The following is a 12,015-nucleotide window of genomic DNA, read 5'->3' on the forward strand; positions in this document are numbered from 1 at the left end:
GAGGAAGGAAAGCTGCTGAAAACGGCTCATCTCATCTACATGAGCGGCCAGATCGCAGACGGCATGGGCTACCTGGAGGACAGACACATCGTCCACAGAGACCTGGCCGCCAGAAACATCCTGGTGGGAGACGACCTGATCTGCAAGGTGGCGGACTTCGGACTGGCTCGGATAATTAAGGTAAATCAGGTTTTATCTGACCAGTCAGGTTCAAAAGCGTTTATTTCTGAAGCTTCAGCTCCTTAAGAGCGTTTAATGTGCCTTGGTTGAATATTTCACAACACTTAAACAGGAGAAATTATGAAAAATTTACATTTTGGACATTTTTTGTGCTTCCATTTTGGTTTCTGCTGCTCATGAAAAAAGAACAAGTGCATTAAAAAAACGCTGCTTTTTGGAGATGAATTAATGTAAGAGTCTAGAAAATGAAGTTGTTTCTAAAACCTCCAGAATGTAACGTCACAAGTCGGCAGGCAATACCCCGTTACCTAGCAACCCGAGCGGAACTCTGCCCGTCACCTAGCAACCCGAGCGGAACTCTGCCCGTCACCTAGCAACCCGAGCGGAACTCTGCCCGTCACCTAGCAACCCAAGCGGAACTCTGCCCGTTACCTAGCAACCCAAACAGAGCTCCAGCACGTTCGGCCAGCTGGTTTTATGAATCTTACCAAGTATTTTTGGTCTAGATTTTAGTGTAAATATCTTCGTACGCTGGAATTAAGGCAAAACTAACTTTCAAGTAACTTTTCAACAAGATATTGGAGCTTAATTTAAGTAAAAAAATCCCTTAATACTCATGAAAAGCAGACATTCGGTCGACCTTTTCATCTAGTTCCACTGGCAGATTATTTCACTAATAACGAGACATTTTCCCCTGTAATAAGTGAAATAATCCGCTGTTGRAAATAATATTKTTTCATCATATTTAATGAAAATGACTCCTATATCTTGCTGAAAAGTTACTTATGAGGTAGTTTTGTCTTATTTCAAGTGTTCTAGGATATTTGCGMTATAAACTGGACCAAAACCTSTTGTGATCAATGCGACTAAAAACAAGTTAGAAACACAAAATCTCACCAGAACCGAACATGGAGCAGCAGCTCTCAGCTTCTATGCACCATAAATCTGGAGCAAACTTCCAGAAAACTGCAAAAACAGCCGACTTCCTCTAACTTCCACTGATTTCCTTTGAGTCTAGCCTGAAAGCCAGACCTTCAGAGCTGCTTGGACCATAATAGTTAGTTAGTTCAAGCGGAACATGTTGAAGAAAAGGATTCGTTGTTGGGTAAAGGAATGATTCTGATGTGGCTGTAATGTTCGCTGCAGGACAGCGTCTACACTGCCAGCAGGAACACCAAGATCCCGGTGCGGTGGACAGCGCCTGAGGCGGCGCTGCACCAACGCTTCTCTGTCAAATCAGACGTCTGGTCGTTYGGCGTGCTTCTGTATGAGATGATGTCACGCGGGAAAATGCCGTACGAAGGTACAGTAGTCATTTCCTGCCTTGGGTTAATTTGTGAACAAACCAGTTTGATCTTCAAACGAAGGAGCAATGAAAGTGTTGCGATGCCCTGCAGAAGGATTCAAACCCTAGAAACGTTTTGCCCTGTTGGACAACAAACCTCCGTGGATTTTATTGGTGTTTTAAGTGATGGACAAAGTAATGCTTAATTATGAAGCTTAAAAGAAAAATGAATCATGATTCTGAATTTTCTTTTCAAAATAAAGATGTGATGTATGGTGTGTGTTTGTATTTAGCCCCTTTGAGTCAATACTTTAAAACAAAACCTGCTGGGAACAGAAGCAAAACACAAAAAACGTGAGTCCTCCTGACCACCAGGGGGAGTCTGGAGTAGATCGTGTTAGATGCTTTAATATGCTGCTGTTCTATAACATTATATCCAGTATTCTACTGGACATCCCGTTAAATCGTGACAATCCGACTTTACTGAGTCTGGTGCCGTACGGTTTGGTGGCCGACTCCCCCTGGTGGCCTGGAGGACTAACGTATTCTGGAGCAAGTTTGTAGCTTCTTATACTTGTTGCAGTTTTTACTATTTGCTTTTATTTCCTGTTTTTGCAGCTTTTTTTTTGTTATATTTGATTTTTTAAAGTGTTTTTTGTATTTTGGAGTTTGCGTCATTCACTTTTTGCAGTGCGTCTCACTGTTTACCTTTCACTGCAGTGACAGCGGACGCTCTTTTTGGGGTTTGTTGATGTGCATATTTATGAAATGAGTCAGATTTTCAAATATTCTCTACTGGATTTAGTCTGGGCTTTGACTAGGCCATCCTGACACATGATCTGAACCTTTTCTGCGTTAAACTCCAGACCTCCACAGTCAAAGTCCCACAGCTTTTAAATTTGTCTCTGACTCGACACAGAATTAGCTCGTCAGCAGGAACATGTCAAACGCATGGAGAGTAAATGTTAGTTCAATTTGCTTCACTCTGTTGTGGATGATATAATTATCCAGTGTTTTAGCATCTTAACAGCCGAGTTCATGACAGACATTTGAAGACATTTTGCAAAGTTTTATCCAGTTTTAGTCGCCCAGTGGAGAAAACGATGGCGCATCGATGGACTGGAGCAAAAACCAGTTCAAGGTCACAAAGTTTTGACCCTCATCTTATAATAAAACTTCCTGAAATGTGCAGATTTGCACGTCTCCTCTGCTGCAGTTCAGCTAGCTGTTAGCCAGAGGGAAGCAAACCAGCTGCAGCAGTTCATGCAAATGCCGTCTGGTCAACCTTTAAAACGCCGGATTGGAAAACCTCTGCTGCCTCTGAGCTGCAGAGGCTCAGCGAACATGGAAACCTGGAAGCCTTTGTTCCTGATTAGCGCTGTAAATTAAAAATACCCTGCGAGGACGAGTATGGCAAGCTGTTTCGTCATATAGTTCAGCAGGATCTTTAAATCGGAGATCTATAAATTGTGTAAAAGATCATTTGAGATATTCAAACATCTCAAACTTGTTTAGCTTTAATATCTAAACCAGATATTTAGTTTCTTTACTTAGAAGTTTAGCTTATATTATGAAATTATTAACTAAAAATAAGTTTCTGTTTCTTGCTGAAAAGTTGCCTGTAAGTTAGTTTTGTCTTATTTCAAGTATAGTAAGAAACTAGACCAAAGTACTTGGTGAGTTTTTTGTGTTTTTGCACAGAATCAATACTTTAAAACAAAAAATGCTGCAACCACAGAGAACAGAAGCAAAACACAAACTCGCTCCAGAAAACAGGAAAACTCAACAAAGTTGTTGATTTGCCATCCAGAAACCATTTGCTCCATTCCTGTTGGTTGTGCAGGAGGCTCCAGTTCTGCTTTTCAAACATGTTCATGAGTGTAAACGCTGAGCCGGGGGCGTGGCCAGCAGCAGCTTACCTGATTTAAAGTGACAGAAAAACAGAGCAGACTGGAATCTCAATAGCTAAGAATGATGTTGAGCATAATTAGTTTTTTCTGTAGATTTAACCCAACCTGTTAATGGAGGCATGATGGGCCACCAGTGTAAACGGATGGACTAGTTCTTCTGTTGTTACTCACTGAAGAACTAGTTTGGTGTCTTTGTGCTGCTGACAACAAAACAACGTCTAGCAAAAATGTTAATTTCATTTTTCCCCACCAGGGTTGGGTAGTTGACTCACTTTTTTGGAAAGAATGTACTTTTTACTTTAAATAACTTTATTATGTAGCATCGGTTCTCTTCTTTGAGTTAATTTCTTTGTTCACTGAATGAAGAACAAAAATGTTTTAACCAGAAGTTCACCAGACATGAGCTGCGTTTCCATAGAAACGAGCAATTTGACACTTAGGAAATAAATTCACCTAAAAGAAACACGACAGTTAAAAAAGTTTCTCGTTTTGCTGCTAGAGTGAGTTTTTTTTTTTTTTGTATCAAAATGAGTTTATTTCATAAAACTGTGATGGAAACACTTTTCTTGCTCCTGATCAATGACAGGATGTTACCACTGGAGGAAACGACAAAGAAGGCGAACAGGAAGTGGTTTTTAATAACGTATCGCCTGAACAAACTTTATTCACATGTGATTTTTATTCGTGTTTCTTATTTAATGGAAGCAATGCATTTACAAAGTTGCGTTTTTTTTTCAACTTTAGTAGAATATCGACAAAGGTTTGAACACATCTGTAACGGAAACAATTTTATTTATTTATTTCTACTTAATCCTTTCACGTAGGAAAAAGCAATAAGGAGGTGATGGACATCTTGAAATCGGGGCTTCGGCTGGGCTGTCCCGACCGCTGCCCTCCCAACATTTACCGCATCATGAAGGACTGCTGGCACACCGAGCCGACCCAAAGGCCGTCGTTCCACGCCCTGCAGAACCAGCTGGACGGCATTTATCAACGCATTTATTACAAAACCGTGGAGGTTTAGGGGCGAACGGCGGCCTTCCTCTGCTGGATGGGAAACGTCAGGAAACGGTGAGGCGGAGCCATGGGGATCGCTCCTCTCCGCGTTTCTGTTTGGGGAAAATGAAGCGGAGCAGCGACCCAAACCAACATGGCGGACAAACTGGACAGAAACCCAGCGGTATTTCAGACAGCGGAGTCTGTAAAGACACCAGAGAAACTCCTCAAACTGTGTTAAACTCGTGTGTTTTAGAGGCTGTGATAACGGAAATGTGCCACGCTGGACGCGTCCTGAGCCTGAAGGGGGAATKTTAYGGTTTCACTTCTGTTTCCGATGCAAGACACGTCGTGAAAATTGAGATTTTGTGCAATAATTAAACGAAAGCTGAATTTTTAGCCACATTAGACAAGAGAAAGGGAAATTAACTAGTTTCGTAGCTGGACCCTTCCTGCTCTTGAGCTAAATATCTTGGAGAAAAAGTTTCGTTTGCTGGTTAAATGATTTTGTTTGTTTTCATCAAACTGCATCCAGACGTGACGATCTCTGAAACCTGCGACTCCTTTACGTTAAAGAGATCAGGAATGAACTGTACAGAAAGAGTTTGGTTTAAGGATCAACGAAAAGCATCTTAAATTTTAATGTGCGCTTATTTTTGTTTAGCTTAGCTTGGCTAGCAGCCAAAGGAGCGTAGCCGTAGTTGGCCTCCCAGCTAGCCCCTAATTAGCTCTAATGCTAAGGAGCGCATCTTTCCTAYAGCGCATGTGGAGGAGCTCCGTAGCTGTGTTTCCATTACAAATATGCGCAAAACTTTGTCAATAATCAATAATGCTGAAAAAACACAATTGTTGTGTTTTCATTAAATCAGAAAAATAATTAAAATCACACGTGAATARGTTTATTCACGCGATAATTCATTTAAAACGTGCTCCTCCGTCTACTTCCTGTTCATCTTCTTCATGGTTTCTGTCAGCGGTAACATCCGCTTGCTGATCATGTGACTCGTGATGCGGAAAAATTGTTTCCATTTCAGTTTTGCGAAATAAATAAATTTATCTACGGCCCCCCCCCCCCAAAAATCACCTCATCCTAGCAACAAAAGTTTTTATCGCTTCATGTCTGTGTTAGTGCGGGGAATGGAAACGCAGCTACGGTTTGAGTTGTAGCTTGAATTTCTGCTTGTTGGCTTGGAACTGCGTTCAGATCTAACATCTGCAGGCTGAATCTTCCAGGTGGGACCAGGGTTCTTATTCGACGTGACGTTTACTGTTGCTGCGTTGTTGTTTTGAAGCTAGGGAGCATGCCAGCTTGCTGTGAGGTTTGGTTACTGCCTGCTGCATTCAGACACACACTGATTATCCGACATGGGCTGAAATATTTAATGTTCAGAAAAACGACCTGTGCTCCGGTGCTGCTCTCAGGACCGACGGTAAGAAGGTCTATTTTTGTATTTTTGTTTCTCTGCGCTTCCTGATTTGTTCGTCAGAAGATCTTCACCTGTTGCAGGCATTCATGGAGGCGCGGCTACATTTTACAATCTTAACGCATCCTAGCAGAAGCACTTTTAAAATGCTTTTCTTATCAGCACAAGATGAACTTGAAAAGCCGCCGGAGCCAACAGTCCAGGCCTTCCGCTCCTCCGGCTGACGTCCAGTAACACCAGTGCCTACGTTTACAACGAGCCACAGGACGGACATCTGGACTCGCAGCCTCGTTCTGTGGGCTCTTCTTCATTTGAAGCACATAAAACTGTAAACAAATGTTGCAACTTGCAATGCAATTTGTGAATGAACCAATTTTGTGTGTTTTTATTATGCATGACGTTTGCAGCAGATGGAGCCAAGTTCAGGAAACCTGAGTCATAATCACCAAATTCTGAGTATGTTTGTATTTATGGCTGTTTGTTTTCTGGTACCAAACACAAGTTATGCAAAAAATAAAGTATTTTAAGTATTGTTTTCAAAAAACAATGCAACTGTAATTTTTACTATTTTTGTTGTATGTTCACTCATTTTCAGAGGAAAATTTCACATAAATACATTTTAAAAGGACCTAAAGTTAAGGCTGCAAACTAAATATTTAGTTTGAAAACTAAATATTTTGATCCAACTTTAGTATTTTGTTAGCAATCTAAATATTTGAGCTTATATATTTAGCTTGAAGTTAAAGCAAAATATTTAGTTAGCAAGCTACATATTTAAATTTCTAGTTTGCATATTTAGTTTGGAGCTAAATATTTAACTTGCTATATAAGCTAAATATTTAGTTAGCAAAGTATTTATTTTGCTGCTATCTAAATATAGTTAACAAGCTAAATATTTAAGTTTGCATATTTAGTTTGAATCTTGGCTTGACAGACAAGCAGAATGTTTAACTACAAAGCTAAATACTTACAAACTACATATTTAGCTTGGTGGTATTTAGTTTGTAAATATTTAGCTTGCAAATACAATATTTTGTTCCAACCTAAATATTCAGTCAGCAAGCAAAAATATTGTTTTTAGTTTACATAGTTTGTAAACTAACCTAACTAGCTTGCTAACACAATATGTAGCTTGAAGCTAAATATTTAGCTTGCTATTTAAATATTTTATTTGTAACTGACTGACTGAAAATGTGACTTTGAAACAAATAACCCAAATAATTTCTGTACATTTCCGACAATATAAACTGCAGCGGATTAGATTAGTTAGATCCGTTTGGTCTAATGTGGAGTTAATCTAAAGATAAAAACGTGAGGAACAAAAGTCTGTCGGTCGTTTGGCTTCTTGCTCCGTTCAGGGCCGTAAAGTAATAATCTAGAAATAGTTTGTTTACACAAACTGACCCAGATAGTGAAGAAATGCAAACAGCAGGGAGATGAAACTCAAACAAAATGTTTTGTTGAGCAGATTATGATTTATGTGCAGCAGGAGGAAGAATCTGTTCAAATGGATTCAGCTCTTGCAGATTTATTGTTTTTCATTTTCCTCAAATATTTCAGATCATAAAACGTTTTTAAAACTAATATTTTATTTTGTACCTAAAATTAGATATTTTATGGTGTTTATTGGGTGAAAATGTCACCTTTAGCTATTTAAAAGTAACTATCTGAATCAGCATTTACTTTGCTTAGGGGACTTCTTAAATTCCTCCCGGGGACACAAATGGCCCGCGGGCCACATTTTTCCTCTCATGAATAAATAAACCAAACTATTACTGTTCATTTTTAACAGTGTAACTTCACAAACACTCAATAGAAAATCCCTTTATTAAGCAGAAGTTATTGTAATCTGTTAATAGTGAATAATAACTCGTCGCAGTTCGTTTTGAACACGCAGCTTCTCCACGTCACGCATCGCAGCGGGATTTATTTCTGATTCCTCCCGTCATCATAGGCGGGGTTTCATTTACTGCTGCCCTTCAGGAAGTTCTCTGAATCATGCTGGTGTCACTCAGGACCGACCAAACCGGAACAGCGACGCATTCCGAGGAGTTTCTGCCTACCTGTCCGTCAGGTGCGGCTCACCGCGGGGCGCCRAGCRGCTCCGGGCCGCTTCCTCAGCWGCGATGTGTGACTGTCTGTCGGCGTGTGTGCGGCGGCTCCTCCCGGAGAAACCGAACCAGGGAGACGACGAACCGAACCACGGGAATAACAAGGTGGATGCTGGCGGTAAGAGACCCTCGGTCAGCCCGCCGGCCCCTCCGCCGCCGGACCGGCCGTCGGAAAACGCCATCTACACCGGGATCTGGCCGTTCGACGCCCGGCACCGGGACGAGCTGTCCTTCCAGGTGGGGGACCTGCTGGAGGTCATGTGCCGCAACGGAGACTGGTGGACGGCCAGGAAGATCGAGAAGAACGGGCGCATCCTGGGCACCGGGATAGTTCCCCACAACTACCTGGCCAGAGCGGAGTCCCTGCAGATGCAGCCGTGAGTACTTTCCACGCCACCCACGGGAAGAATGACGCCTGACAGCCTGAAGGCTGGAGGAAGAGTAAAAGTCCAAGAAACGATTCAAGTAAAAAGTTTTCTCAAGCCGCAACTTTCTGATGGTTTCAACGCGCCAACAGCTGTTAAGTACAGAAAATAGGAAAAACTTTTCCACTGTTTTCTGGCGCCCCTCTAACACGACGCCCGCAAACAGCGCTTTCCTCATTTTGTGCGTCACTGCAAGTGCTGACTGATCGAAACATCAGTATGTTGATATTTAACAATTACGTGATGAACGGAGACGTTATTTGGACGTTTTGGTATTTTAAACACCAAAAATGAAAATAATTCATATAAATGACATGATTGCAAAATAAACATTTTCCCAAATCAATTCAGTTAAAAACGGATCAAACTTGAACAAAAACTGCCAGAATGTGTCTTAAAAATCAAATAATCAGACGGACCAAAATGTAAAGTGATGTGGAAATATTGGTACTTTTATAGACCGAAAAGTAAAAATAATTMATATGAATAAAATTACAAAACAAAATCAGAAAAAAACATTTTATTAAATCTTTATAAAACTTATTAAACCAACAAAACTAGCAGGTGTGCGTCTGCATCTGGTGAAGAAATCCAGATATTTTAATCCAGAGTAAAAAATAAAATTACTCAAGTAAAAGTATAAGTTAAGGTAATTTTATTTATATAGCTAATTTTCAGCAACAGTTCAAAGTGCTTTACGGGAATTAAAAGGAAATATTAACAAAACAACAAACCAAAAAACAAAAAGGTAGAAATGTAAAACGTTCAGCGCAGAAAAAATACATTTCCAAAAAGTTACGTAAATAAATGTAACTAAATGTAACTAGTTACCACCCAACTCCCCCTTCAGCCCTCAGGATAATAACATTGGATTTTCTTCATTATCTGTCCATGTCCAGAATAAACCAGATTATATCTCATCATATAATCAGATTAAAAATCTGGAACTGAAACCTGCAGACCAGCAGTAATTTAATCTGAGCATCGTTATCGTTTGCTATTAATCTACAGCTGCTTCGCTTCAGGTTTCACAACGTTAGCTACATTCATTCATTCATTCATTCATTCATTCATTCATTCCTCCATCCAGAGGGAAACAACTTTACAGCTCCATAAATATTTATTCCAGTCGTTCCTCTGAGTCCAGATGTTTCCTCTGATCAGAAAACAAGGAAACTAAAGAGTTTGAAAACCTGAAAATTAGGGGGGAAAAAGAGATTTTGAGATTAATCTCAGAAATATTCTATAAAAAAATCCAAGAAAATTTCTGAGTTTCAAAACCCAAAAACTTCCAACTTTTTTCAAAAGAGAAAATATTTTTTTTTACTTTTAACCTCAGAAATTTTCCTGTTTTTTAATTTTTTTTATGTTAATCTAAAAATTTCAAATTTTTATAGTAAACTTTTGACTTTTCAAAGTCAGAAATTTCCTGTCTTGAAAATTTTCTAGAAAAAACAAGAAGATTTCTGACTTTTAAAAGTAAAATAATTTGCTTACTCAGGGAAATTTCAAGGATGTTTAGAAATTTTCTGATTTTCAAATTTTTCCACTTTTAAAATTTCCTTGTTTTTCTAGAAAATTTCTAAGATTAAAGTTTTCAGATGTTTTTGGCGGACATTTTCTCTTCTGTTTGTCAATATTCTGACTCTTTGTGAAGAGAAAACATTCAGACTGTGGAAAAGTTTTAAGGGTGCCGATACTTTCTGGTGTCGCATCGCTGTCACCTTCCCTCCCGGAGCAAAGCATGATGGGACGGCAAGGCAGTAAATTAATAACCAGTGACCGAAGGCAAAGTCCTGATGCTAGTCTGCCTCCAAGTTCCCCATCATAAATGTGAGATTCCTGTTCTAAGGAAGCTACTTCCTTAGAACAGGAAGTAGCTTAGCCAAGGGATTTAGACCTGAAGTTCTTCACGCCAAACGCCTAAAAATGCTCCCAGTTCCGATTGATCAAATCTGACCTAAAATGTCCGAAAACTACTTTCAAACTGGACACTCCTGATATAAACGGTGTACACCAGTGGTGCCCAAACTACGGCCCGCGGGCCGGATCCGGCCCGCCTCCACATTTGGTCTGGCCCCCTGAACAATACCAGAGAGCATTCAGATTTTTTTTTTCATATACCGTATTTTCCGGACTATAATCCGCTCATATGTGGATTTTTCTTCAACCACCAGGGGGCTCTGTAGCAGGAAGTGAATCATTGGAGGTCAAAATTGGAAATAAAAGAAGAAAGCGCCCATTAAAACGGAATTAGGTTTTAATAGGGAATTGAAATTTGAAAATATTGTTGATCAGTTAAATAGCATTGTGGGGAAAAAAGAAGATTTTTCTTTCTTTTTAAATAATCCTGGGATCATTATGAGATGAGAATTTGAGGTATAGATATTAGGATCCAGTAGATGGCAGTAGTGCAACCATAATGGATGCAAGCTGCTGTTGAAATCTAAAGAAGAAGAAACCCATTTTCTTTTAGCACATGCTAGTAGCAACACGAAGGATCAGCACTTTTACTGTTACAGTTACCTTTGGAAACTACCATAATCAGTTCAGTTAAATCTAAACTTGGCAACTTTTTCTTTTTCAACCATAATAAATGTGATATTGACTACATTTTTGGGTGTCCGCCCCCATCTGCTGCTGCTGCATCACTGTGGAAAACCTGGAGCAGCAGAGATATCTGAGGCTTCTATGTGTACGTTGGTTTAAAAACAAAAACTTTGGGGTTGTGGCTTATAGTCCAGTGTGGCTCATAGTTCGGAAAATACGGACTATAATCCTTCCTGGATTTATTTCTGTGAAGAACCCAGACAGGGTTATTTGATTGTGTTTTCTGGAAAACAACATATTTTTACATTTAGGCTCTCCTGCAATCGTCACACTTTTTCTGTTACAAACTGACTCCGGCACCCAGCAGAGAAGGGAAAAGTTATGTGGCCCTCACAGGAAAAGGTTTGGGAACCCCTGGCTTACACCTTTTCTCTTTTCTTAACCTCACTTTTTCCTTCCACTCAACTTTCCCATGGCTACAGCTCTCTAACCTGCTTAACTAGCTTTAAATCATAATTGTTTGCTAATTTGGGCTTTTCAGAGCCTTACAGTGTTTCAGAGCTGATGAAAATGTGACCCAAATGTTTCCCCAAGACATTAGAGCAGAACCTTTAACTGAACCTCCTGTTGAACACTGTAAAAAAATGCCTGTCATGCCTTTCATGCCAGTGGGATTCCAGTCTGATGAGTTACTCTGCAGTTCATGCCAACCCAGCTGCTGCGATCGGTTCCTTTGTTCACGTCGGTATCGCTCGCGGTTTACGGCTCCAGAACTGAAAGTGTGTCACCGGATTTTTCCAGAAACAAGCGGGTATAATGAGCGTTCCTGGAAAAGGTTCAGAAACTTTGTGAAACTGGTTGTTAATGTTTAGTTTGTGCTAAAAACACGTTTCAGACGATTGGAAGAATCTTCAAGCCGGCAGAAATATTTCARTTTAACATTTCAACAAACTGTAAAAAAAATATGTTGCATTTACAAAATACTGAGCTCAGCAGARAAACTAAACATTTTAGTTAGTGGACAGATGTTGTTATTAATGCTTTGTGGTGCAGCTGAAGCGATTAATCKGATTAATCTTGATCAATCGATTGTTGAAATAATTGTCAATAACCCTGTCACAATAAGAAATAAAT

The 12,015-nt window shown here is 39.8% G+C and overlaps 2 protein-coding genes across 2 annotated transcripts in view; both read left to right on the top strand.

Annotated features, from left to right (window-relative positions):
- The window catches only part of srms (src-related kinase lacking C-terminal regulatory tyrosine and N-terminal myristylation sites), a 24,312-nt gene extending 17,978 nt beyond the window's left edge, over positions 1-6,334 (top strand). The window contains exons 7-9 of the mRNA XM_008404312.2: positions 4-180; positions 1,327-1,483; positions 4,200-6,334. Coding sequence (XP_008402534.1) covers positions 4-180; positions 1,327-1,483; positions 4,200-4,399 — 534 coding nt within the window. The 3' untranslated portion in view covers positions 4,400-6,334. The remainder of the gene's footprint in view (positions 1-3; positions 181-1,326; positions 1,484-4,199) is intronic.
- A 1,392-nt stretch (positions 6,335-7,726) lies between these two features.
- The window catches only part of LOC103461925 (protein-tyrosine kinase 6), a 26,235-nt gene continuing 21,946 nt past the window's right edge, over positions 7,727-12,015 (top strand). The window contains 2 exon segments of the mRNA XM_008404325.2: positions 7,727-7,878; positions 7,881-8,283. Coding sequence (XP_008402547.2) covers positions 7,794-7,878; positions 7,881-8,283 — 488 coding nt within the window. The 5' untranslated portion in view covers positions 7,727-7,793.

Source organism: Poecilia reticulata, linkage group LG2 (genome assembly GCF_000633615.1).
Source record: "Poecilia reticulata strain Guanapo linkage group LG2, Guppy_female_1.0+MT, whole genome shotgun sequence".
In the NCBI taxonomy this organism is placed as follows: domain Eukaryota; kingdom Metazoa; phylum Chordata; class Actinopteri; order Cyprinodontiformes; family Poeciliidae; genus Poecilia; species Poecilia reticulata.